At 46.9% G+C, this 27,403-nt stretch overlaps 1 protein-coding gene across 5 annotated transcripts in view; it reads right to left on the bottom strand.

Annotated features, from left to right (window-relative positions):
* XYLT1 (xylosyltransferase 1) overlaps positions 1–27,403 on the bottom strand; it is a 492,695-nt gene that overhangs the window by 11,854 nt on the left and 453,438 nt on the right. For all 5 annotated transcript variants that reach the window (XM_079945329.1, XM_079945332.1, XM_079945331.1 and 2 more), the window contains 4 exons: positions 17,818–18,034; positions 14,545–14,721; positions 9,703–9,965; positions 3,001–3,196 (listed from right to left, as the gene is read on the bottom strand). In XM_079945329.1, coding sequence (XP_079801455.1) covers positions 3,001–3,196; positions 9,703–9,965; positions 14,545–14,721; positions 17,818–18,034 — 853 coding nt within the window. The remainder of the gene's footprint in view (positions 1–3,000; positions 3,197–9,702; positions 9,966–14,544; positions 14,722–17,817; positions 18,035–27,403) is intronic.

Raw genomic sequence — 27,403 nt, 5'->3', positions numbered from 1 at the left:
GAAAAGCCTTCCCAAATGAATCGTTCCATCAAATGTAACCCAGCAGGACTCTATGGGGCCTTCTCCAGACAGATCCTCCTAGGTCCTCCACCTGCCTCTTGTCTGGAATAAAAACTTTATAGCCTCCTAGGCCTTCCTTGAGTTCCACAGAATAAATTTAATTAGAGAAGTGAGAAAATTCAGAAAGAAAGGAAAACAGTCAAGTGAGACAAAATAATAATAGTTTAGTCATTAAACAAACTCAAGGACCTTTTAGTTCCTCCTCAAGAGCTATAGATAATATCCTGAGCCATATCCTTGAGCTGTTTTGCAGATACTGAAATCCCCACCAGGTGGAAGAAGTTAACTGTATGCTGCCCACAAGCACTAGCCCCCAGATGGGTTGCAACCAGAAGGTTTATGATGTTGACTCCTGATTACCTCACCACCAAACAATCAGCTGATTCACCCAACAACCGGCCTCCCTCATCCTGTCTTTAAAAACCTTTCCCGAAAAACCATCAGGGAATTTGTGTCTTTTGAGGGTTAGCTGCCTGGACTCCTTGCTTGGCGCCCTAGAATAAACGCTGTGCTTTCCTTCACCACAACCCGGTGTCAGTAGATTGGCTTTGCTGTGCTTGGGCGAGCAGACCCAAGTTTGGTTTGGTAACAGAAAGCTGTCCCTACCAGCCTCTCAAGTCCTCAGGAATCACATGAATGAAGTTTTATTTTCTTTATAATACTTGCCTTTAACTGGAGCGTTTTTGTTCATTTATTTGCTCACTCATTGGCCGAGTGCCCCACTAGACTGCAGTTCCACAATAACAAGGGTCTGGTCTGTCTGGTACACTACTGCCCCTCCCACACCTCATGTATTGTAGGCACTTGGGGGCTGCCTGCTGAAGGAATGAGCATGTTTCCTCTAAGCCACTAACATGGGACTCCCAGGGATGGAGAAATCGGAGCTATTCAATGACACTGGCTGCCTGCCACGAGCCAGGCCCTATGCAAAGCCCTGGGACAGTGCTGACCCGACGGAGGTTCTCAATAGCCCACAAAGTGGCCCTGCAGTTCGTTCCCCCCTTCACATCCAATTTTACACTGTTTGCCTTAAAACTAAGGGGAAAAAAAAATCAAGACACAAGTTTCAGGGTTCCCTGCATCACATGCTGTTACTCTGCCAGAGAGCTGGGTGGTTCCCACACCAAGGGCACCAGAGCTGTAGCAGAAAGCCTCACAAATCACTAGTCACAGAGGGGCCAACATCCGTCACTGCCGAAATGCCCAGTTACCCACTGGCAGGCTGATAAACAGGGAGAGCCCAGCCACCAGGCATCCATCTCCCTAATGGGACATTAATGTCTTCAACTGGCCTCTTGGGCCCCCAGCACAGAATCCAACTGGGACAGCGTCTAATTGCCCCCTGACGCCAGTAATTTATGGAGTGGGCTCCCATGGCAGCTCGGATCCGGCCAATCCATGTGGAGCCTTAACTGAAAATGGTGGCTGAACAAGAAACTTCCACTGAACATGCCTGTTCAGTGCCCATCCAGTCGGGCACAGGTCGGCCAGGCGGGGCCAGAGGGACTGGAAAAGGACCAGCAAGGAAAATGGAAGCAACTCAGACACTTCCTCCCACCCCACTCCTGACCTTCAAGATTCTCCATATTCTAAAACAGGATTCTTCATCCCTAACACAGCAGCCAAACACATTGGGGATGTTGAACTCCGGGAATGAAATCACCCGTTTAGCTTCTTGCTGACGTGGGGAAGTTAGAAATCAGGTGCTGGAATTCTGTGTGGGCAACGCTCACCAAGCTTGATCATGTCTCCCCTTCCCACCAGCATCGCTACCCAAGCACGTACACTCACTCATTCAGAAATCTTATTCAGCATCTACGAAGGCTGTGTACTCTTGTATGTGCTGAGGGTGCAGCAGTGAGCCAGTGCTGTGATCTCTGCTCTCTTGCAGACAATCACCAAGTTATCAGAGAAATCAACAAGATCACTTGAGATGGTTAATGCTAAGAAAGAAATAAAATAGAGATATGTTGGGTGTAGAAAGGTGGCCTAAGTGGGTGGGCACGGAAGGCTTCTCTGAAGGTGCACTATTTGGACTTAGAATGAACAACAACAACAAAAAGGGTGAAAACCTGGGGGACAGTATTCTAGGAAGGAGGATCACCACGTGTCAAGCCCGAGGCAGGAATAAACTTGGCATGTTTGACAAAGATGCAAGAAGAGTGAGCGGGAAGAAGAGTGGTCCTGGATGAGGCTGGAGAAGCAGACAGAGGCCAGATCATGTAGGGCCTTTCAGGTCTCGAGGTGGGGCTGATGGTACAAGGGTGGGTGGTGTTAGGTGAATCCATCTCCCCAGGCAGAAAAATAACTAAAAGCCAATGCGGTCCTGGGGAGGTGGGAACTGCATTCCATGGATCCGTGCATCAGACCATCTGTCCATCCACTGACACCTCTGTTCATCCCTCTATGCACGCATGCACCCATTCACTCATCCATTCAATGACTGCTCTGGTGCTTACTTTGAGTTAAACCCTGTGTTAGGAACTGGGGAAACAAAAGCACAATTAAGCACGGGATTTGTGGCCTAAGAGACCTGGATTCAATGTTGAGCCCTTCTGCTTCCTCGCTACGATCCAGAAAATCACTGACTCTCTACAGGCCCCAGTTCTCCAATCTGTAAGATGGGACTCATGCCGCAACTTCATTAGGAAACTGGTTTGTTACTGGTTTATTACTAACATAGGTTTAGGAGGAATCACTGGTTAGGGTGAAAAATGAAAAGGAATAGAAGTTCTACCATAAAAATATACCAAAGCTCCGGGTTGGTTGGTGCACTGATATTGACCACCCTGAACCTTCTCCAGGCACAGGGCCAGCTTATCTTTGGGCCTCTTCAAGTCCTCTTCTCCTCCAGCTCCAACTACAAGTGTCAGAGCAGAAACAGAACCCAGCAAGTGGACTGCCAGAGGGGATGTCGTGTGGTAGTTTCTGGCCTCTTACCTCAGAAAACTGAAGCCTCCCAAAGTCGCTGGGTGGGCTGGCGATCTTGAAGACTTTCTTTGGCATCACCCATGTCTCCAGGGTCTCGAGTTTGCTCACGGCCAGATTGGTAGCATGATGCTTGATCAGAAAGCCCTGGAAACGGTCAGCAAGGAAGTAGAGGTGGACAGAGGCTGGGTGGCCCATTGGATAGTACCTGAAAAACATGCACAGGCTCATGCAAGCTCATGGGTCAGGGCTGGACGTGTGTTGGATCCCAGTGGGGTTCCCCACCCATCACGCTGGTCCTGTCCTTAAAGTAATCCCCATTTTATACAAAGCTCGCTGTGTTCCTGAAAGCTGCTTCCTGTGATTCTATGATCTCAATAACTGTTAACAGTAACTTTTTGCTGATCATAAACATAAAACATGCTGACTGTGAAAGCACAATCAAGAAAATAAAAACGACGACTTCTGATGCTTCCTTCCATAGACGATGTCATTTCACACACATTCACTGACCCTCCAGCGCTAGGTACTGAGAAGCGACAACGGTGTGCAAACAATGTCATCATGACGTATTTCTTTTCAGCCTTATTTTCTACACACATATTTACATAAATCCTACATAGCTGGGACCATAATATACACACTGGCTATATCCTGCTCTTGCTTCATAGTATTTCCTGAGCATTACCATGTCTTTGAATAGTCTCTGAAAACATGATTTGTGTGTGTGTGTGTGTATACATTCTTCCATTGTATGTAATACCATGATATGGAAATATAATGCCAAATATGGTATTATTATATTATAGAGAAAGTTCCCCATCATTGGGTGTTCAACTGGTTTCTAATTTTTTGCCATTCTAAACAATGCTGCATTAACCGTCCTTGAGCAAAAATGTTTTGGGGAACATCTCTCTTCCTCTCTAATCTCCAAGGGGCTCTTGATGTCTGCTGCCCAAGTTTATCAGAAAGGTTGTCCTGATTTACACTTCACTGTCCCTACCAGTGGCACTGGGTATGGTCCTTAAAAATTATTGCCAAACTGAGATAAATTCGTACATACACAAGTAGGTAGCTCGTTTTAAGATGCATGCCTTTGATCCGCAAAGGCTTCTCGCTGAAAGGGGCAGGGAAGCTAAGCAGAGATGCCCAGAGGAGGGAGGAGCCTGGACGAGCCCAGTTCTTTGTCCTTCCTACTTGTGAAATGAAAAGCTGTCGGCTTCTGCAGCGTGTAAGGCGCATGGTACTTAGAGGGTGCTTGTGGTTCCTTAATGACAGCATTCCACAAATCACTGTCCCTCTCAGCCTTCCTTTCCTCTGGTCCTGCTCTGGAGTTTAAGTCTTTATGTCTGATTATAACAGTTAGGGAAGCTGCCTTCCTGTGTTACGCATCTCCCGAAATCACTGCCTTGTTATCGGATGCCTTCGGGGCTTTGAGAAAAAAAACCTGCACTGTCTTCAGACTGCTTGCTGGGCATTCCTGGCCCACGCAAGTCCACTTTGGTCTGGACTTTGGAAGCAGAAAACCCTCCCTCTGGACTGTGCTGCAGAACTCACTGCCATGATGGAATGTTCTGCATCTGTGCAGTTCAGTTCAGTAGCCTCGGCCACTTCTGACAACTGAGCACTTGAAATGTGGCTGGTGTAACCGAGGAACTGCATTTGAAATTGTAGTTAATTTAGACTTAAATGTCTCCTTGTGGCTAGTGGCGATTGTGGACAGCACAGATGGCACTGTGAGAGTGTCCTGGGGTTGCCTGCATTAACGTCTGCAATTTGTCACCTCTCCTGTCTCTTTCCCATGTGACTCTGTAGGTTTCCTTGCACCGATGAGGTGAGTCTATTCCCCCATCTCAAATCTGCTTTGGCCAGAAGAGCGGGATGTATCATGCCAGTTCTGAGCCAGGGCCCCAAGTAGCCTTGCACGTTTCCACTCTCTCTCTTGCTCTTCTGTGATCACGAGAGCACGCCTAGAGTAGCCTGTGGAGGGATGAGACACTCAGAGCAGAGCAGAGCCACCCCAGGTATCCCAGCCGAAGCCATCCTAGACCCGCCAACTACTCCCAGCCAAGACCTACAGCTGGCTGCAGATGCAGGAGAGATGCCAGCTGAGCCCAGGAAAACTGCCCAGCTCGCCCGCAAACTTGAAGGCTCTGTAAATGCTTAACGTTTCAAAGCACTGATTTGGGGCTTGTTACACGACATTATTGCAATAGGTAAATGGTAGGTCGTCAGTGTTTGTTCTGTAAGGTCGTCAGTGTTTGACTAGTAAAGGTGGAAGAAAAGCAGGACAGATTGTTGTCATGGGAGTTAAAAGAAGAAAGTGTTTCCAGAAGGCGGTGGTCAGTTGTATGGGGCGCTGCTAAGGGGTCAGGCAAACGAGCAATGGTCAAGTGCCCCAGAAATCTAGGAGTTAATCTTGGGTTGCTCGCTTTCCCTTATCTTCTTCCAAGAAATCCTGTTTTCTCCACCTGAATCCATCCTCTACTGTCCTATGCACCGCCAGCATCTTGGTCAAGCCAACATCACGTCTTGCTGGACCTTTGCAGAAGCGTCCTTACTCGTCTTCCTCCTACTTTTGTCTGCTATAACTGATCCTCATAGTAGCAATATGCATTGTCCCTTCCTTAAATACTGCAAGGGGTTTTGCTTATGCTTGGGTAAAACCCAGACTCCTTACCTGGTCTAAACCTCCTACCTCTTTCTCTAGCCTCATCGTTTCCCTCTGTCCCAACCTACCACCTTCTAGCCACGTGGACCTTATTATTTTTTTCTTTGCGGTACGCAGGCCTCTCACTGTTGTGGCCTCTCCCGTTGCAGAGCACAGGCTCCGGACGCGCAGGCTCAGTGGCCATGGCTCACGGGCCCAGCAGCTCCGCGGCATGTGGGATCTTCCTGGACACGGGCACGAACCCGTGTCCCCTGCATCGGCAGGCGGACTCCCAACCACTGCGCCACCAGGGAAGACCCACGTGGACCTTATTTTGGATTCTTGAACATGCTAAGCTCATTTTCACCTCAGGGCCTTTGCATAGGACATTCTCTCTGCTGGAGATGCTCTTTTCCTCTTATGGTTGCATAGTTGTCTCTGTCTTATTTTGCTTAAATGTTACCGTCTCAGAGAGACCTTCCTTGACCCCTGAACTTAAGTCACCAGCTCACTGCTGTTACTTGAGTTTATCTTCATTCTTCATTCTCTATAGATCTTTTGTTCTTGTTTCTGTGAGCTGGGGTACAGCCTGCTTTCACACTAGCATGGGAGGGCCTTGAGCTCGGGACCTGGTCTGTCTGGGTCATTGGCTGAGAGCACCCAGTGCCTAACACAGCCTGCCACATGGTAGGTGCTCAATCCATACTTACTGTTTGAGGGAAGATTCTAGAAGGATTTTCTCTTGAACCCTTTGCTTCTAAGGTACATCTAGGAAACCTGTAACCCAGGACTGAACACAAAGCCCACTGGTACCTCCTCTAGACTCTATATGGTAATTAAGTAATTAAGACTAAGAAGGGAGTTGTAACAAGATGCCAGGTGCTATACAATAGGACCTAAAGGATGCCTCAGGTGCGTTCACTTGGCCCAAAGGTGCTTTTGCTTCTTATTTAAACGAGGTGGGTATTAAAAAAATTAGGAGGCTCACACAAAACTGCGGATTTCTGATTTGTCTTGAAAATTCAGGAGATGTGACTGGCAACTCCAAAGGTACATTCCTACAAGGAATGTGCCGGAGGGCAAGGATATGCTGGCGTTCAGCCCCGGGGCCCCGGCGGGGGTCCCTGGTTTACAGGTCGGCCCACCCCGTGCGGAGGATACATGCTTCCTGCCTGGTCCTGATGGCATCTGAATTTGAGGACATGTAATAAAATACTGACTTCCTTATCTCTGGACGGGGCTCACAAGAAAACTTTCAAACTGCCATTTTGAGATTTTCTGCAATGAACAAATGTTACTACCTAATGAGAAAAAAATCAATAAACATTATTTTTATGAAAGGTTATACTATAGACTAGAAAGACACAATTTGCATGAAATGCCCAGAGGAAATGAGACTCCTGAAATAAAGTTTTCACTTGCTGTTTCCCCAGAGAGCCCAGGGGTAGAAATTTACTCTTTTTGGCCTTTGGGACAAGGGTCCTTTGTCCTGATTTATTTGCAGGCTCATATTCATAAATATATATTGGCTTTTCCCACAGCCAGGCACAATGGTTCCATTATAATAAAAAATGTGGTAGAAGCCAAAGGATTCCGGGCCTGAGGCAACTTGATGGCTTGCTTAATCCCAAAACAAATACCAGGTGAAAATTTCAACAACTATAAATCAATTGGAGGAATCTTCTGAAATTTTCTGTAAGATTATTTACCTTATAAATGCTATGCAGCCTGGGATTAAAACTACTCTTAAACGGCATTTGCCTCCCAAGCATCGGGCACTGTGCCATCTACTGGGGACACACATGTGGTTCCTCGGCCAGGGATTCTAACCCCGGACCAGCAGGGGCAAAAGACATTCACCAACGGCCTTGATCCAAGACACTGCTGCTAAGTGCAGTGGGAGTGTTGGAGGCTGCTTTGGGCTCAGGAGAGGCACGGGGTGGGCTATCAGGGGAGCTCTTAGCAAGTTTCACAGAGGATGTGGCACCTGAGATGACCCTGGAAGACTGGGAAAAGGTAGAATGAGTGGGGACAGTGGCGACGGTCAGCAAAGAACAGCGCAGAGGAAGCGATGAACAGTTCATGTAACCAGTGATGGAGCGTGTAGCTCGCACAGCCGGCTCCCTATTGGCTGCTCTTGGCAGTTTAAGAATATTGGCAACTAAGATACCAACAACAGCATAAACATGTACCAAGCACTTCATACGTAAAATACTGTTAAAATGGGGCTAATAATAATAATACATAACTCATAAGGTAGCTTTGGAGGATTATCCCCTTTAAACCTCACACCACCATATGCTGTAAGGCTTATGATCACTCCCATTTTATAGATGAGAAAACTGAGGCTCTGAGAGGTTCATGACTTGTCCAAGGTCAATAGCTAGTAAGTCGAGTGGAGTTCAAATGGCAGGTCCTGGGTTCCTAACCCATTCTGGTCTCCCTTTTAACTAAACCAGAACCCGCAGGGAGAGGAGAGGGAAGGCTGAGGGAAAAACTGGTGCAGCCCTGTGGAAATGCAGCTGGTGTGCATGCATGGGGCCCCATGTTTTCAGACTTTTAGGGAACAAAATGGTTCCTTTCCTCTCTTTCTTCTGTTCTTGAGAAGAGGGAAGAGCGGGGCAGGGAGGGACACAGAAGGCTCAGTGGGAAGAGACTGATATTAATACTTTTTTTTCTTTGTTATTTAAAGAGGAAGGTGGGAGGCAGAACAAGAAGGAGAAGGAGAGTGGCTAGAGGCACTTCTAGGAACCCATCCTCAGGAAATAATCAGAAAAGAGAAGGGGGATAAAAGAGGCTTTCTGCAAAAAGATATTCATCAGAACATTATGTACAACGGTCCATTACTGACAATAGCAACAGGAAAGGGCTGAATTAAGCAAACTCCGGAATTCCTACTCAGTGGAATACTAGTGGCATTAAAAAGGGTCATTAGGGTTTCCCTGGTGGCGCAGTGCTTGACAGTCTGCCTGCCGATGCAGGGGACGTGGGTTCCTGCCCCGGTCCGGGAAGATCCCACATGCCACGGAGCGGCTGGGCCCGTGAGCCGTGGCCGCTGAGCCTGCGCGTCCGGAGCCTGTGCTCCGCGGCGGGAGAGGCCACGATGGTGAGAGGCCCGCGTACCGCAAAAAAAAAAAAAAAAAAAAAAAAGGGTCATTATCCTTAAGGAAGCTGCAGAGCAGCAAGGAGAAGACGGGCTAGTATTATAATGCCGAGCGAAAGAAGCAGGACACCAAATCCTCGTTGTCATTGTGGAAATATCTGCAATGTACATTGCTAGAGAACAGAAGAGAAGGTACACAAAACGAGAAGGGTTGGCTGGCTTAGGGAAAGGCAGGGGAGAGATGGGGTTATGTTGAATCATTTTCCCACCTTCCGTCTTCTATTCATATATTCTAGACCATTCTTTCCTGAAGTGTCAACTGGTACCCACTAGTGGTAGGTGAGATGATTCTAAAGGGTACATGAACATTTTAAATAATAGTTATGCCTTTTCATGATGTTTTTGGTTATGTTTTTAGGTGTAACAATGATAGTATGGTTACATTTTAAAAAGGAGTCAATTTTCAGAGATAAAATATTTATGGGATTTGCTTCAATCAAACTGATCTGGGACGAGGGGAAGGTGAGTGAAGGCGCAGATGAAACCGCATTGGCCGGGAGCTGGTAATTGCTAGAGCTGGTGATGAGAGATGGGGTTACACTTTTCTCTCAATTTGGTGTATATTTGACATTTTCCATAATAAAAAGTAAAAAAAAAAGTTCTGTATTTTCATGATTACTTTCCATGTGGAACAAAAATAACTATCTAATACGGTGACATAAAGCTTCCTTCTAAAATACATATATCTAGCACAAAGAATGAGTCCACAGAAAGGAAATAATTAGGTAAATATTAGATCTGCTATCCTGCGAAGGTAAAAGGGTGACGAAGGCTTAGACAGGAAATGCTCTGAACGCTGGGATGTCTGCGTGGATGGTTTTAGGGAGAAGCTTGGGTGGAGCCGCAGCCCCTACAGAGGAGGACGTTCCCTCATCCCTGGTCCCCCTGCTCCCTGGCTCACCTGCAGCTGTTCTCCCCGGCGTCGTGCAGCAACAGCTCCGCCCGGCGGAGGCCCAGGCGGGAGAAGGAATGATACAAGGTCAGTGTCACGTCGCTCAGGCTGTGGATGCCATCAGGCTCATCGTAGACATTCTCCCAGTACGCGCGGAGGCCCGGGGTGCCCGCGGGGTAGTTCCCATACAGGTAATAGTCCAGCTGCCCAATGATTTCCTGATTCACCACGGCTTCGAACTTGCGGGCAAAGAAGGTGGGCCGGGCTGTCTGCTGCGCTCATGAAATAAAAAGAACACTGTCAGCAAGTGGGGATGAGGGTAGGTGGGCATTTAGGAGCCGGGCTCTGCAGCCGGCCTGCCTGGATCCACATCCCAGCTCTGACACTTACTGCCCTCTCTGTTCTCAGTTTCCTCATCTGTAAAAAGGGTGTTAGGATTGAATGAGTTAACATTTGTAAAGCATTTAGAGCAATGATGGACATGTAGTAAGCATCACTTAAATATCTGTGAAATAAATTATATCCTAGATGTTTATAGCTGGGATGGATCTCAGAAATCATTTAGCTGGAGGTCTAATACCTCTTACGGATATATTTTAGTTGTCCAGAAGAATGTTTTAAAATTGAATTAGCTGACAACATTTAAAAGGTAGAAGACTTTACAGAAGCAACTTTTGGTTTCCCTCTGAACAGAAACGATCTGGCCCCATGTTCCTACACGGTGACAAGTAGTTAAAGCTGAATAGCACCTGTCCCTTTAGATGGCCATGGGGTTTTTGGCTCACCACAGTCCCTACCATTCCCTATTGCCTCCTGGGCATTGTAACTGACTTACAGACTCACAAGGAACACCCTGGATTTACCGATCGGAACCTTCAGGAGTGGGGCTTAGAAATCCGTATTCTTCACAGGCTTTGAAGGTGGTTCATTTGCTCACTAGGGTTTGAGGCTAATGCGAAGGACACCTGACCTGGCTGCACATCAGAGCCACCTGTGGAGACTGCGGAGTCCTTCCCGCCGACCTACTGAACCAACATCTCTGAAGATGAGGTTTAGGAATCCGTATCCAAAAAAAGCCTCCCAGGTGACTGTGCTGCAGTGTTTGAGAACCATTTATGTAAACCAAATTTTCAAGGAGGCTGAGTCCCAGAGAAGAAAGGGACTTACTTATCTAAGGTCACACAGCAAGGTAATGGCAGAGCCAGGATTCAGATACAGCATCAAGGGTTAGAGAAATAAAATATTGAGCCCTTATTATCTACCAGGTCTAAAACTACGGTCTGGGGCAGAGATCAATAAACCTTTTCAGCAAAAGGCCAGACAATAAGTATTTCCAGCTTTGCAACTACACAACTCTGCTGTCATAGTGTGAAAGCAGCCACAGACAGGTAAATGAATGGGCAGCGGCTGTGCTCCAGAAGCACGTTAGTTACACATACAGGCAGTGGGCTGGAGTTAGCCCAGGGGCTGTAGTTTGCTGACCTCTGGTCTAGGGCTACGGAAACAATTAAAACACAGACCGCTCCCTTGAGGAGCCTATGATCTAGTGTAATTATTGACCTTAATTTGGGTCTAGCATTGTTCTCACTGCAGTGGATTCATAGCAACAATAATGTCAATAAAAACTCCTGAGCACGTGCTATATATAGCGCACTGCATTTTGTCATTACCTCTAATCCTCCCAACTCTAATCCTCGTAACTCTGCAAAGCAGGTGTTACGATTCCCATTTTACAGATGAGGAAACTGAGCTTGGAGAGGGCAAGTGATATGTACAAACTCACACAGTTGTAAAGATTTGAACCCAGATCCGATGACTCTAAAACCCAAGCTCTTTCTTCTGCATCATCCTAGGATCACACTGCTAGTTGGGGGAACTCGAAGCCTCAATAACAAAAACCCTTGTTAGTATTTGGAACATCCCACCTGCTCTCTGCTTCATGACCCTTGGGAACCACACCCCCTTCTCTGTGGTGAAGGGGTCAGGTCAGTTCCCTTATAGCAGCACTGAAAAGAGCCAGACCACGTAGGTTCAAATCCTCATTCTGCATCTTTCAAGCTGTGTATGTCTTTGGGCAAGTCATCCAGGGCCTCGGTTTCCCCATCCTTAAACTGGGTATAATAATATGGGTACTTAGCATAGAGTCTGGCACACGGTGTTAGCAGCTATGAGTATGTGACTATTATCACTACACCCTTAAGCCTGCTACCAGGGGCTTCCAAGTCTTCGTTTTCTGGAGGCAGAGAACCAGACTCAGTGGCAGGGCAGCCTCCTTTCTCCTCCCGAGATTCTCTGATCATAGCTGGAGCTCCTAAAGGGCACGTTTCTATATTTACAGTTCTCTTCCTCGGAGTTCTTTCAACAAGAACTCAAGAGTTCCGTGCAGGCAGCAGCTTCTTGAGTCTAGATGTTGGGGGATATTCTTGATCTTTGTTTACTGCGAATTAAAGAGCTGTGAGCATGTAACTCAGTCTCTATGTCAGCTCATCTTTATCAGAGACCACGATGTCCCCAGGATGCTGGGACTGGAATACAAGTGCCGGCGCCCAGGAGTGGCCCCAGAGGGGCAGTGCACCCAAGAATCACCCGGCTTCTTGCTCTAAATGATGAAGGTCCTTTGCAATGAGGGTGATGACTGGTCCTCTACGAAAGTGGGAATTCTTCTCTATTTTCTCTTTTGAATAGGTCAAATATTCCCCTCGCCACCCTCCTTCTGCTCAGCAGATCCTTTCTGCACGGACAATGGAACTAAAATGTCACCCAAGTTCATGCCTCAATTAACATGGGTTTGAGGAGGCCCCCGGGTAGCTCTCAATCTGCCACCCAAAACAGACTAAAGAATACCTATTGCAGCGACTGCTTACGCAGGCGGAAGACGTTAGGTGGGAACCTTGAGGGAATAAGAAGGATGGGATGAAACCTGCTGTGTATTCTGCACCCGACCAGGCATGAGACCAGGCTGGCAGCGGGGTCTGATGGAAAAAGCCCAGGTCTGGAACTGGAAACACCTGTGTGGGACCTCCCACCCTACGACTCCGCAAGCTGCATGTCCACGGACAAGAAAGTCCCTGCCTCTGTGCCTTGGTTTCCCCACCTGCACATGGAGATGATTTCTACCCGGTGAAGGCAACGCCCACAGGGGACCAGGCACAGAGCCTGGGATAGAACAGACCCGTACCCCGTGCTTCTCAAACAGAAGAGCCTTCTAGTGGCTTGGGGGTCTCGTTACGATGCAGATTCTGACTCAGCAGGTCAGGAGCAGCAGAGATCCTGCATTTCTAACAAGTTGCCTAGTGATGCTGCTGCTGCTGGTCTGTGGACCACACTCCTAGGAACCAGGCTACGAGGGTGGAAGCTTCACGTGGCAGTCCGTGTCCTCCCTGGACGTTTCCGTTATGTACCAGAGCAAGGCAGCAGGGGCACCTTGTACTGGGTTACCAGTCTGGCACTGTTGTCCCCCCCCATCCTCCCCCACGTTAGTGGTCTGCGAAGCAGCACATCATCTCCACGTGGTGGCTCTAGTGACCTCAAAGTGACTTGCTTAACCACTTTGTAGCCTTCTGTTATGTGCTCTGGGCAGTTGAGGCTGGGCATGGTGAGGGGGAGAGGAGGAAGAACTCAGGGTACTGGCCTAAAGGGAGTGGGAGGTGTGCTCACACGGGGTGGGAAGAGGTCGCCATCCTGAATAGCTCTGGGGTCCAAGGCACCCTTGGTGCTCACGGGAAGCAGATGGGGCACTGGCCACCCTCCTGTCTCTGCTCTCCCCAGAACTATGAATCGATAGGCCTTGCAGAGATACCTGTGAAGGCAATAACGTTTCTTCTTGTTCCTCCTTTAAAGTTCACAGAGCGCGGTGTTTTACAAACTTGTCTGCTCATCAGAATTTCTCAAAGTGTAATATATTAAAAATAAAAATTCCTGGACCACACTGGAGATCAAAAGCTCTCAAATGGGGATGAGTTTGCCACCAGTGGACAGCTGGCGATGTCTGAAGACATTCCTGGTTGTCATAACTGCAGGGTGCTACTGGATCCCCACAGGGGACATTAGGCAGCATCTGGGGACGTCCCTGGTTATCACAACAGGAGGCGCTCCTGGCACCTAGTGGGTAGAGGCCAGGGAAGCTGCTAAACATCCTACAGCCCCCTCACCCCAACATAGAATTACCCAGCCACAATGTCAAGAGTGCTGAGGTTGAGAAACTCTGCCCTCTAATCAAGTTTGTACCCAGAAATATATTTTTAACAAAAATTTCAGGAGATTCTGATTGAAAGGCAGTATAGAGAAATGGATACAAGTATGGGCTTTGGAAACAGATATGTTGGGCTATGTGACGTTGCATAAAGTTATGGAACTTTCTCTGCCTCAGTTTCCCTATCTCTAAAATGGAATAATAATCTATGTATGTATGTATCTTCCAAGGCTGTTGTAGGGTTAATGGGTCAATACAGGGAAAGTGGTTAGAACATGCCTTGCATGGTGTTAGTGATCAATAAACGTTGGCTACTGTTGACGTTGTTATGATTATCATCAAGAACCAGGGTTGGGGGTCTTCCCTGGTGGCGCAGTGGTTGGGAGTCCGCCTGCCGATGCAGGGGACATGGGTTCGTGCCCCGATCCGGGAAGATCCCACATGTCACGGAGCGACTGGGCCCGTGAGCCATGGCCGCTGAGCCTGCGCGTCCGGAGCCTGTGCTCCGCAGCGGAAGAGGCCACGGCACTGAGAGGCCCGCGTACCGCAAAAAAAAAAAAAAAAAAAAAAAAAAGAACCAGGGTTGGGAATTGCAGGATCCAATGACCTGCAGGGCTGCCTTGGATGCCTGCGGGCGCTGGCCGGAAGGCGCGGCTCACCTGGAAGCGGTGGAAGTCCTGCGGCTTGAAGTCGTTGGGGGAGCAGCCGCACCAGTCCACGATGTGCTTGTACTGGCACTTGCAGCCCAGCTTGCGGTTCCAGTTGGTGATGCGCAGGTTGTTGTCCACCATGGTGTCGCAGTGGGGACTGTTCTCCAGGACCGTGTGGAAGAAGGACTGCGGGGCAGAGAGGGACCAACCTGAGACCTCGTCCAGCCTCCCTCGAGTGGGCTGGAGTGAGGGGTCCTTCCCGAGGGCCACCTGACAGTGAAGGGACTCTCCTGGAGACTCAGCTGTTCTCTCTGCAAATGGGGTCAGTGCCAGTCGAGGCCAACCAAGGGTACCCTGGAGGTTTTGTCCAGGGTGGCTTAATGCTGCTTAGAAGTTACTGCTCCGAGTGTTTCTCTAAGATGTCTCTCCCCAGCAGCCTAGAAACTGATTTCAAGACATCTCTTATCACCCAGGACATCCTCTGTCCGCTCAGCAGAGAGAGAAAGTTCCTTAGGTTATGTCAACACATGGGGACCAGAGAAAAACACTGGGACAAGTTTGTAGAAAACCCTGGGCCAAAAGGGCTCTTGATTTTGCAAATAGTTAGACCTGAAACCAAAGAGACTCAGGTCTGAGATATCTTGAAAACAAAGATTGAAGCTCTGGAATTTCACTCCTGGGAGAGGGAGGCCAGAATCACGGATGCCCTCCTGCCCTAGTCACTGGAGTAGCGACTACAACACTGGGAGGGGAGGAGGTGGGGGTCCATGGGGCTTCCTACTGTCCATGGTGCTGAGCCAAGCGCCGTAATCTCCCCCCATTCCTGAGGCTTGGTCAACTTCTCCTAGGAATCTGAGAAAGAGGCAATGTTCAGAGTGAAAAGAGAGACCAGAGAAGAGACACATAGTTGGAGCTGCTGAAAGAGAGAGAGACGGGGTGTGTGTGTGTGTGTGTGTGTGTGTGTGTGTGTGTGTGTGTGTGTGTGTGTGTGTGTGTGTGTGTGTGTGTGAGAGAGAGAGAGAGAGAGAGAGAGAGAGAGAGAGAGAGATAGAGAGAGAGAGAGAGAGACTGACTTCTATTTGGACAACTGTTTTATAACAACCTCAGATACCAGGCAGACACGTTCCCCCCTGCTCTCTGCTTCCTAGGGAAGCTGTTGGGGAGCACGTGTCTTCCTGTTACAAACTCATGGCACAGCCTTCAGATTTCTTCTAAACTGGTCCCCTGGAGGTGGTCTGGGAGAAGGGCAGGACAGAAAGGCTGGGATGGAGGAGGTGGGATCTAACAGGGATGCTGGAGTGTAAAGTGCCTGTGTGTGCTGGGAAGTGGGTGATGGCTGGGACAGAGAGAACCAGCATTGGGATGGGCACCTTGATTAAACAGCCAAAGCCCCAAACAGTCTCTTCTCAATGGGTGAGTGGACAAAATGAGGCTCTATCCACACCCCAGCTGCCCTTCTTATGATGTTAAATGACATGCCTGTGAACCTGCATTTTAAGCTTGAATTGTCTACAAGCCCAGAGAGGCACATATTCTCCATCAAGCAGTGGGGGAAAGTACCCAATTATCGATCGCCCTGTGTCCTTTTGTAATGATACAGAAATTCCCTGCAAGATAATGGATGAGGAGCTTATCAGACTTGATAGAAAAGGTGATTTTTGCTGAAATAGGATTAAAAGCTGATTACTTAACATGTGTGCAGAATAGCAAAACCTGGCCCAGTGATGACAAGCCCATCATCCCTCAGGATTGAAGTGGGCAGTCAGCCTTACTCAGAGCTTGGCCTTGCCCCAGATGTCGGTGAGGGATGTGGAAACCATCAAATGAGTTGCACTGTCTTGTCTGGCCTAGAAACACACAATCTGAGTGGTCCAGAGATGGGGCACAGCCAGGAATGGTGGGCCATTCATGGGAGGTGTTGCAGGCTCAATAGAGACAGAACCAGCTCTGGAATTTTCTGAAGTTGGAAATTAGGGTGGAAGTGAACTGGAGGTCAGGGAGGTAATCTAGAATCTCTCAGTCCAGGTCTGATAAGAAGGCCACTGGCGTGTCAGGGGCAACACTTCAGCACTGAGTCCCGACCCATTTCCAGATGGGGCTGGGGCTGTTTCAGAATACCCTGCAATCTTACACAACAGGACTTCTGAAATGGACTGAATGTTTGTGTCCCCCCAAAATTCATAGTTTGAAATCCTAACCCCCAATGTGACAGTGTGAGGAGGTGGTGCCTTTGGGAGGTGATTAAATCATGAGGGTGGGGTCCTCATGAATGGGATTAGTGCCCTTATAAAGGGGACCCTCACCCCTTCTGTCATGTGAGGACACAGCAAGGACTGTCAGTAGTCAGCCTGCAACCCAGAAGAGGGATCTCACCTGACCATGCTGGCACCCTGATCAAGGACTTCTAGCCTCCAAAACTCTAATAAGTACATCCATTTTATTGTATTTTGTTTTAGCACCCTGAACTAAGACAGTTTCCCATCCTGAGGTCTGAAAAGTGGTGACAGACTTCCCAGAGCTTTTCAAATACTTCCAAAAGCCGACAGGAAATGCCGAGTCCCAAGCATTTGGACACAGTGACTGTCAATGCAGGGGGCTAGTGCAAACCTAACAGAAGCCCTGGCTTTGGGATCACTGGAATTTCTGGTGTGACTGATGAGGCCAAAACTACTGTCTGTCAGGGAATGATAGAATACTATTCAAAATTAGAAAAGGAATTCTTGGTGTTGAAAAGTTATTACAGGATTGGTAAATGTGGAGGATCTGTCAAAAGTTGATGTGGGTGTTTCCTGAAAAAGCCAGCATATACAGTTGTGCAGGTTACACACTGCACAATTCTAGGGGGCACCATTGCTACTGTAGGTATGAGAGCTTTGTATTTATATAAATAACAGTTTCCTGAAAAATGGCAATAAAGTGTCTTGTTCTAACAAAATCAGTATATGGTGATGGTTTTATGACCAATGGGAGCCAAGTGTCTTGAGGAAGAACTGCCTTTTTTACTTTACATCTTTAAAGATGTTGTCTAGATTGCTGGTGGCAGCATTATGCATCTACTCCATACAACCTCTATGTAGACTGGAGGGGACCAGGGGCCCTGCTGTGACAGCAAGGTCCCTGGTAGCCAAAACAGTTCCCCATCTTCCTCTGGATGTTTGGAGGACAACGTATTGAACCCTGCGTGGCTTTGCCAAAAATTCAGCAAAAAATTCAGCATCCACTTTGCTCCAAAGGCTAGAGCCAACCCCTACCTTTCTCAGGGATTTTTTCCTGGATACTCACCTCTGCAGGAAGCAGAGTGTAGGAGTAGAATTGCTTCATTTTGGTCACCAGATCGTCTGTGGAGAACGTCACATACTCAACAAACTTCCGGTTTAGCAGGAACCAATCTGAGCCGCCATCCACGGCAATGCCCTCTGGGATCCGCCGGTCCCCCAGGCGCCACATGTGGGCATCACACTCCAGAAAGAGCCTGTCCAGGCCCTGTTTCCGGATGAACCTGGGCAAGACAAAGTAGTGCTTAGCCCTGAAAGAGCGCCACCTAGAGTCCAAATGAAATGGCACAGTCTCGGCAATAAAGGCATTTATTGAGTACTTACTGTGTGCTAGATACTGAGCTAGGGGCTCTGTGTGTAGTTTTTCACTTGATCTTCACAAGTGAGGCTGGTGTCTATAACCCTATGAGGTAGGTACTATTATTATGCCCATTTTACAGATGAGGACACAGAAGCTTAGAGAGCTTAGGGGACTTGCCCACCCAGCACGATTAGATGGCAATGATCATCTGCTACATCTGCTTCCTCTTTAGAGAACTTCTGAAATCACCTTTTCATGCCATGGACGCCTTGGCAGTTTGGTGAATACAGCCTAGGGACCCTCATCTCAGAATAATGCTTTTATTTTTTTAATTTATTTTTTAAAATTAATTAATTAGTAAATTAAGTATAGTTGATTTACAATATAGTGTTAGTTTCAGGTGCACAGCAAAGTGATTCATATATATATATATATATATATACACACACACACACATATATATATATACACATATATATATTTCAGATTCTTTTCCTTTATAGCTTATTACAGGATATTGAATATAGTTCCCTGTGCTCTACAGCAAATCCTTGTTGTTCATCTGTTTTATATATAGCAGCGTGTATCTGTTAATCCCATACTCCCAATTTATCCCATTGCAGAATAATGCTTTTAAATGCACACAACAAAAATACACAGGGTTACAAAATATGTTCACAAACACCAAAGTGATGATATAGTAATTTACATGATTCTTGATTCACACATTAAAATGAGTATTATAAAATATATTTTAAAACACCACATTTATGATAATTACATGTGTTTCCATTTTAACACATTTAATCACAAGGTCTTGTAGTAGGTCTAAAAACTACTGTAATTTTGAAGAAGAGGTGAGCATATATGACATTTAGAAGTGGATGCCTCAATTATAACGCGATTTGAAAATATGTGATTCCTGGGCCTTTCCTGGCGGTTCAGTGGTTAAGACTCCACGCTTCCAATGCAGGGGGCAAGTGTTCGATCCCTGGTTAGGGAACTAAGATCCAATATGTCATGTGGCATGGCCAAAAAAAAAAAAGTGATTCCTAACAGTAACTGCTAATACTGTGGTGGTTTGTTACCCTACATTTAGCTAGATTTCAGTTAGAGTTTAGTGAAAATTAAGATCATTTTCTTCCTATTCAAAGTCACAGACCCCTGAATTCTATCCATGAACCTCAGATTAATAACTCCTGCTCTAGGACACACACACACACACACACACACACACACACACACACACACACACACACACACACACACACACACACTCTTGGGATTCTGCAAGCCAGGCAAGGTGGAACTGGCATTTCCTAATTTGTAGATGCAGAAATCAAAGGTCAAAGAGCTGGTAAGGTGGGTGTGTTGGGAGGGTAGACAGAACTAGGGCCAAACTCTCTGGCCAAAACTCTCAGTTCATTTGCAGTTAGCACTAACTTCGCACCTACTATGTGCCAGGCATGTGCTGGCCTTGAGGCAAGGAGAAGTGAGGATGGTCCCTCCTCCTCAGGAGCTGGTTATCTCGTTGGGAGTTTATAGTCTACAGGTCTCCCCACCCAGGGATCCTGCTGCCCCTCCAGCTCATACAACATAAAATCAACCATTTTAAAGCATACAATTCAATGGCATTCGTTCATTCACGAGGTTGTGCAATCGTCATCTCTAGTTTCAAAATATTTTGTCACCCCCAAAGGACACCCCCATCCTCATCAGCAGTTGCTTCCCATTCCCCCTTCCCTCCAGTCCCTGGCAATCCATCTATGGATTTTCCTACTCTGCATATTTCTTATAGAGAGAATCACACAAGTTGTAGTCTCTTCCACTTAGCTTCGTGTTTTCAGGGGTCCTCCACATTGTAGCAAATAACGGGGCTTCATTCCCTTGTTTCTGTCTGCCCAGCATCCATTGTCTGGGAACCACACCTTGACTTTATTTTGGACACTTGCTCACCCTCAACTCTCAGTTCACTTGGCTTGCCTCACCCCCAGCACCAGGGGTGGGAACACGACTCAGCCTGGTCAATCAGAGTATTCCACCCGCTTGGCTGCCATAATTGCTTCCTGGATGCGCACGCACCTCAAGCTGAGTCTGAGACTAGGTTCCGGAGTTTTGCTGGAAATACTAGGAAGGAGCGCTTTTCTAGGGGATTTTTTTCTGGAAGAATGCAAGCTGAGGGCTGCTGACAGCCATCTTGTCACCATGAGTACAGAGGTTGTCTGATCATGAAGGTAACATAGAAGAGAAGACAAAAAAAGAGAGATGGAGAATGGGAGGGAGGGAGGGAGGAAGTAAGGGAGGGGGAGAGGCAGACAGACAAGGCCTTGATGACTTTGCTTGAGACCCTGGATCCTGCTATACCCGATTCACCCCCAGACTTGTCAGTAAAGTGCGTAAGGCATTTTAAGATGGGATTCCGTGACTTGCAATTGAAAGGGTCCTGACTAATACATTCCCGAATGATGTCACCTTTATCATTACCGTGATGAATGCAAATGTTCTTAGGCTCCAGATGGGGCAGGTAGCCATGGCTGTGGCACATTAATGCCACCTCTTCCACTAGAGCAGGCTGCATCCCCCACTGTGTGTCTAGAGGTCTTTGTGCCTCCACGGCAGACCTCATCTCTGTCTTCACATTAGAGTTACCTGTCTCCTCTGAGGTAGATGCTGTGCTCACTAGAACTGATCTTGGCTTCCTCCTTTCTGCCTACCTTACAGGTCCTGGAAGAGTGCAAGGCATCTGCTCAGGAAAGGTCTATGGTGATGACCAGACGTCAGAGCACAGAAGCTGAAGACAGTCCCACCCTGTTGGTCATGCTGAATTCTACAAAGAATCTCTCCCATTGGGCCTCCCACAAATCTACCAAAGGGAACTGCCTGAAACCTCACTAATGAACCCACATCCCTAGCATTTTCTTCTGCATAAATAGAGGACCTGCTTCTTGACGTTGGTCACTCACTGAGCACGATGGTGTAATATATTTAATTCTTAACCAAACTGATGCTAGTGTAATAAAAATGGTGACAACAATGATGCTGGTGGTGAACGGACTTAATTCTGCTAAAATGTGCTTTTCATCTACATTGCAATGTGGCTCTACCAGTAACCAGCTGGTTGAATTTGGAAAATGATGACCTTGACTCAGTTTCCCCCATGGGAAACTGACAAAGTTGGGCTAGGTCTAGGTTATAAAATTAAATGTCTACAGGGGTCAGACAAATAATATAAGTTTGTGAGGGGGGCTTAGTATAAGATAACAGGGTAGGTGGAGTCAGCAAAGACGTAGAGACTGCATTTTCTGAAAAGCACTCAAATCCCTTAAAAAAAGCATTTCTGGCTAAATAAGACATATCTCTAGGCTGAATCCAGCCCACAGACCACCAGTCCTAATAACACTGGGTTAGGTAATCTCTAGGGTACTTTCCAGCTGTGACATTCTCTAAGTCCCTCTGTTATACTCAGCAAGAGGTGTGGGGCAAGCATTAGACGGACGCATGGGAGCCCAGAGAAGGCTGACAGCTTTTCTGAGGATACAAACAAGGGCAGAAGCCGACCAGAAGACCCACGTGCCCAGCATCCCTGGCCCTGTTCTTTCCCTAACACACCTTTCCTAGTGCAAAATCCAAGTTCGTTAGCGAAGCCATGTTCTCTCTGGGGAGCGACCTGGTGAAGGGTTTTCAATACGCTCACCACAGCACTCACTGACACTCACGGACCCACTGAAGGAAGCCGCCGAGTCTGAGGAAATAAAATCCTACCTCGACTCTGGCTGGTGCCAATTATATGATAATGTCCAGTGGGCACACTTAACTGTGTTTAAAACTTTAAATTTGACATACTCTATATCAAAACTTACATGGTAATCAAGACCAACTAAGAATAAGAGAGAGAGAGAGAAGAAATACAGGTGGGACGACTTGCAGAATTTTTCTTTCCGTGGAGCAGCCTTTTAATTTCATGTTCCATTAGATGGGATAACAGCATCATCTTGCAATTTTAATGTGATGACCCGGACCGCAATATCCAAATACAATATTTATGCAGTAATCTCCAAAATGAAATATTCACGGGGTTGGGAGATTGGCCGCTGTACTGACTGCCTTCAAAAACTGATAGGCTGCAAACACATGCTTTGGTTAATTATGAGTAAACAGGGACCACAGATTGCCTAGGTATCAGAAAGGGGCTACCAGGAACTTAGGTCTGGACTCAGATAAGGTGGCAGACGCCCAGAGTCTGGGTAGCTAGCAGGCGAAAAGAATCAGCTGTTTCAACAGTGATTTGCTTTTTATTCTTCCCTGTGGATTTACTGTAACTTGAAAAGGTAAAGGTCGGAAACCATAGTAAGTTTGTGAACACCCGGGTGAGTCTTGTCATCAATGCTGGCTCACCAGGAAAAGGTGCACGGCTCTCTCACCTGAGGGATGGAGGGAAGATTTGCAGCAATGGGCCCAATTCACAGAAGGTGACCAATGATGCTGCCCTCCCTTCAGTTTTGTTTCCAGTTGACCTGGTTACCTGGTAGAACTGGGCTCAACAGGTGATACCATAGAAAAGCAGACATGAAGAGGATCTGGTAGCGATGCTGTCTCTGCTTTCACTGAGCAGTGGGGCTGGCTTAACTTCTCTGAATGCCAGTTTCCTCACCTGTAGGATGAGCTCCACGACACCTGTCCTAACAAGTTCCCAAATCAGCTGCAAAATTGTGATGGGTGACTGTTTACAAAGGTCCTTGCAAAGTAAGCACTCTTCACCCAAGCAATGGGCTGAGCCAACCATCAGTTCTTTTTTTCATAGAGACACCATGCCTCCCCAATCCTCCTTTGGTGTTTTATTTTTCTCCATAGCACTTTTCACTTTCTAATATAATATACAAGGTATTTATTTAGTTTATTGCCTATTTCTACTACTGGATGTAAGCCCCAAGAGGGCAGAGATTTTGATCACCTCTGTATTCTACTACAGTGCCTAACATACGGCCAGTGCCCAATAAATATTTGTTGAGTGAATGAATGAAGGGAACAGTAACAGCCACGTCTGTCAGGCAATCAGGAGGTAGCTGCCATTACTTAGCCAGGTATCAGATTTTTCTAACACACGTTCGACAGACAAAGGAACTGAATCACAGGAAGGTTAAGTAATTTCTCCAAAGTCACGCAGCTAACAGGCCTAGACTTGAATCCAGGTCTGGATGAATCCAATGCAAATGCTTAACTACTCTGTCATTTTTCATCTCAATTCGCCAGGGTCCCTCCAAAAGGACCCAAATGAAGGATCTGAGAACTTCTAATTCCTCAAAAAGACAATGCCCGGAAATGAGTGAACCAAGAGAAAACGGCTCATTGCTGGTTGGAAGAGGCTTTCAGCCAGTCCTCACAAGGGCTACTGTCTTCAGAACAGGTTACTTGAGGGCAAACGTGGTATCGTTTGCATTTGGTTTTACCTCCTGGGCTCTCAGGGATGGTTTGCCTCCCTGAGATTTTTCTCTACTGTCACGATATGGGACAAAGTCAGAGCTAAATATGCTTCGACTAGGATGTCACAAGGACCAAATCTACTCAGTTGGGCATCAAAGGAAATCAGATGGAGGATGGCAAGGGGTCCTGAATCTCCCCCGTGGGATAAGAGGTCAGTTAAGAAAGTATCTGTAGCCTTTGGAAATGGCCTCAGAAAGGGCAGACAATGAAGAAGTCTCTCAATTCAGTTAATCCCCTGGCTACAATCTCGGTATATTCATCAAGTGTGGAATTATTCCAGAACTGTCTTGTCCTGTAATGAATTCTGAAAGGAAGAACACTGCCCCTCAGATTTTACAGCACGTTTGAGCAAGAAGGAATCTCAGCAATCAGCGAACATAACTAATTTTACAGATAAAAAACCCCAACACACCGAGACTCAGAAAGGACGTGTGATCCAAAGTCACACAGCCTAGAAAAATATTTTCTCTTCTTCTATTTCTCTCTCCAGCGATCTCCCACTGAACCCAGACTACTCCTTTAGCCTAAGTACAACCTAAGCATTTTAGTTTAAAAATAAAGTCACGGAACAAAGCATGAAAACACAATGTATGGAATCAGCCAGCTATGTGAATGGACTCACACAAAACAGCCATGTCACACAGGCGCCAAACTTTGGGCTCTGGAGCCAGAATATTTGGTACAAGTCCTGGATTTGCCACTAACCTTGGGCGACCTGAACATGGATGCCTCAGCTTCTTACATGGAAACTGGCGATCGTCATAATATCTGCCTCCGAGAGTTTAAGTGAGATTATATTATATATGGAGAGGGCTTAGCATAGTGCTCGGCACTTAGTAAGTGCTCAGTAAGTGTTCACCAAGATACTTAACTTTTTCCCTCATCAAGCCAGGAAATTAAAACTTCTATCTGTCCTCTTCTCTGTTCTGGGATTTGGTAGACAGGCATGTGTAGGGCACCTCCACAGCTAAGGAGAAACCCTTTATGCTCTGAGAAGAATGCCTTTTCAGCACCAAGGACAGAAGCCCCAAAGCCCTCACAGCGCACCCATGTCCTGCAATTATTTTAGTTCAGCAATGCCCATGGCTGTGGTGGTAGAGGGTGACAAGCAACACGGGCACCCTGATTCTGTCTGAGAACCACAAATTACAAAACCCTCCCATCTTTCCAAGGCACAAGTCAGTGAGGATTCAGGTCACTGGGTTCCTAGTTTGGCAGCTCCACGGGCTCTGCTGGCCATTTCTCACATGTCCAGTGTGGGTTATGCCCCTTCCCAAGACGGGCTGGAGTCAGCTGTCAGGCCTCAACTCTGCAGTAGTTGGAAGAGAAAAGGGGCTCGGGGTATTTGCTCATTCAGCAACTCTCCAAGTCTCTGTGCTGAGAATATGGTTGTGAAGAAGACAGACATCATCCCTACCCTCTCTCTTCTAAGATGAAAAATAAAACCATAATATTTACCATTTATTGAGCACTTGCTACTTTCTAGGTCCTGTTCCTAGTGCTTAACATATATTCTCTCAATTAATCTTCATCACAATCCTACGAGGGTTCATTTTCCAAATGAAGGAACAAAGACACAGAAAGGTTAACTAATTTTCCCAAGGCTACACAGTTGGTTGGTGGCAAGGAAGGGATTCACACCTTAGCAGTCAGGCTCTGGATTCCACACTCTTAGCCACAAGACTATAACACTACTCTAGTAAATAGGTAAGTAGTCATAAACAGCTATGAAACACATGCATATGTAACTAGATGTTTGTGACAAGTGTTATACAGGAAAACTTAGAGTGCAATGACAAAATAAAGAGACAGGGACTTAATTAGTGGAGACTATTGGGGAAGACTCTGCTGAAGAGGTGGCACTGACAAGAAGCATGAGAAGGAACCAGTCATCTGAAGAATTCTGGGGAAGAGCTTCATAGGAGACAGAAATAGTGTGTGCAAGAGCCCAAATGAATGAAAAGAAGCTAACGTGGTAGGAGTGGAAGCTACAGGGAGAAGCTCAGCTTCACTATCTCACACCAGAGCAGACCAGTCACAGGAGAGGCAGACTCTGACCTGATTGGTGGAAGGAATGTATTAGCCGTAAGTACACGTGGCCTGGACATGGCAGGAAACTCCACAATGAACATACTTAGGGAAATGGTATAGCACGGTGGCTAGGAATGTAGACTCTGGAGCCAGACTGCCAGGGTTCGAGTCTCTTTCCCCGTTCCCAAGCTGTGTGTTGTTTAATCTCTCTAGCCTCAGTGTCCCTATCTGGAAAATGGGCATGATAATGACTGCACTTACACCATGGGATTGTTGTGAAAATTGAAAGAATTAATATCTCTAAGGCATTTGGGACAGTCTCTGGAACACAGTAAACTCTACCATTACACATGCCCTGGGCAAAGAAAGCTGACTTGGTTTTGACATTCAGGAATGGAAAAAAACCCAGCCTGAGCAGAAATGCAGAGTTAGGGGCCCAAATCCTGGAACTGAGAATCCCAGGCTTGGTGGCCCATGCTCTTCACATGGGCCCAAATCAGCTTGCACCTCCAAGAGTCTAAAGGTCCATTGAAGGCTGACTGATCTTCCCTATTTCACACATATTTATAAACGAAGTCTACTGCCTTCTGTTCTTGTTGTAAAAGTAAAGGGGGCTTCCCTGGTGGCGCAGTGGTTGAGAGTCCGCCTGCCGATGCAGGGGACGCGGGTTCTGGGAAGATCCCACGTGCCACGGAGCGGCTGGGCCCGTGAGCCATGGTCGCTGAGCCTGCGCATCCGGAGCCTGTGCTCCACAGCAGGAGAGGCCACAACAGTGAGAGGCCCGTGTATCGCAAAAAAAAAAAAAAAACGCAGTTCCTCCATAAAAGGCATGGAGCACAAAAAGAAAGAAAAGAAGGAAATAAAAAATCATGCTCTACGTCTCAGAGATGACACTGCACATATCGTCCTTCTAGCCTTTGGTCCACCTTTGACATGTATTGTTTTGAAAAAAGAAAAGATTGAAAGTCGACCTCAAAACTCATACGGAGGCCCACAGAGCGTCTGTGTACACAGCCTTGTATGGGTGCCCGTGTGATGCTAAGCTTTATTTTGACATGGCTACCATAACTGGATTAAATAAAGTGAACATGCAAACAGGGATAAACTCACCGGTTGGGTTTAAGAAAAGCAAGAGGGAAATGCAATCTGCTTTCCCCATTGGAGATGAGATATTAGTTACCTCCTCCCATCAATCATGGTACTAGGAGACAGATGGGGAGAGAGCTCTTCTCCTGATAAGCAAGTTGGCACCAAAGGGCCTCCTGAAAGCAGATTTGCTTGGAGGAGGTTCCTGGCCAGGCTCTCGATGGATTTGACAGCTTTCGGTTAAACAATTGCCTATTTATACATCAAGAGAGGTTTGGGCCTGAAGATTAGTTCAATGTCAGAGAGAAGAAGCTGCTGAAGCTGCTTTAGCTGCCATTCTGGTGCCCAGCGAGGGACTGCCGCCTCTAGCAGGGGGGGCCCGGACCAGGGAACAGGAAGAAACTTGTTTATGCCACTTCTGACCTGAGGGCTGGGACCCCTCCCAGCTTCCTTCTGGTCTAGTCTTCCTACATTTGAAATGCTAGCTGTTTCTCTAAGAGTTGTAGAAAGTGTTTTGAAAACATTAATCACGTGTATATATACCATCTTCAAGGCTTTTCCACTGTTGTCACCATCACCACTATCAACATCACCACCATCATCAACTTCATATGCGTAACTAACTATTCCAAGAGCTTACTCACATATTCACTCACTTAATTCTTGCAGCAATTCTATGAGATTGGTTTTATTA

This window comes from Stenella coeruleoalba, assembly GCF_951394435.1.
Source record: "Stenella coeruleoalba genome assembly, chromosome: 15".
Classification (NCBI taxonomy): Eukaryota; Metazoa; Chordata; class Mammalia; order Artiodactyla; family Delphinidae; genus Stenella; species Stenella coeruleoalba.
Note: the sequence above shows the minus strand (reverse complement) of the source record. Positions and strands in the feature narration are given on the sequence as shown.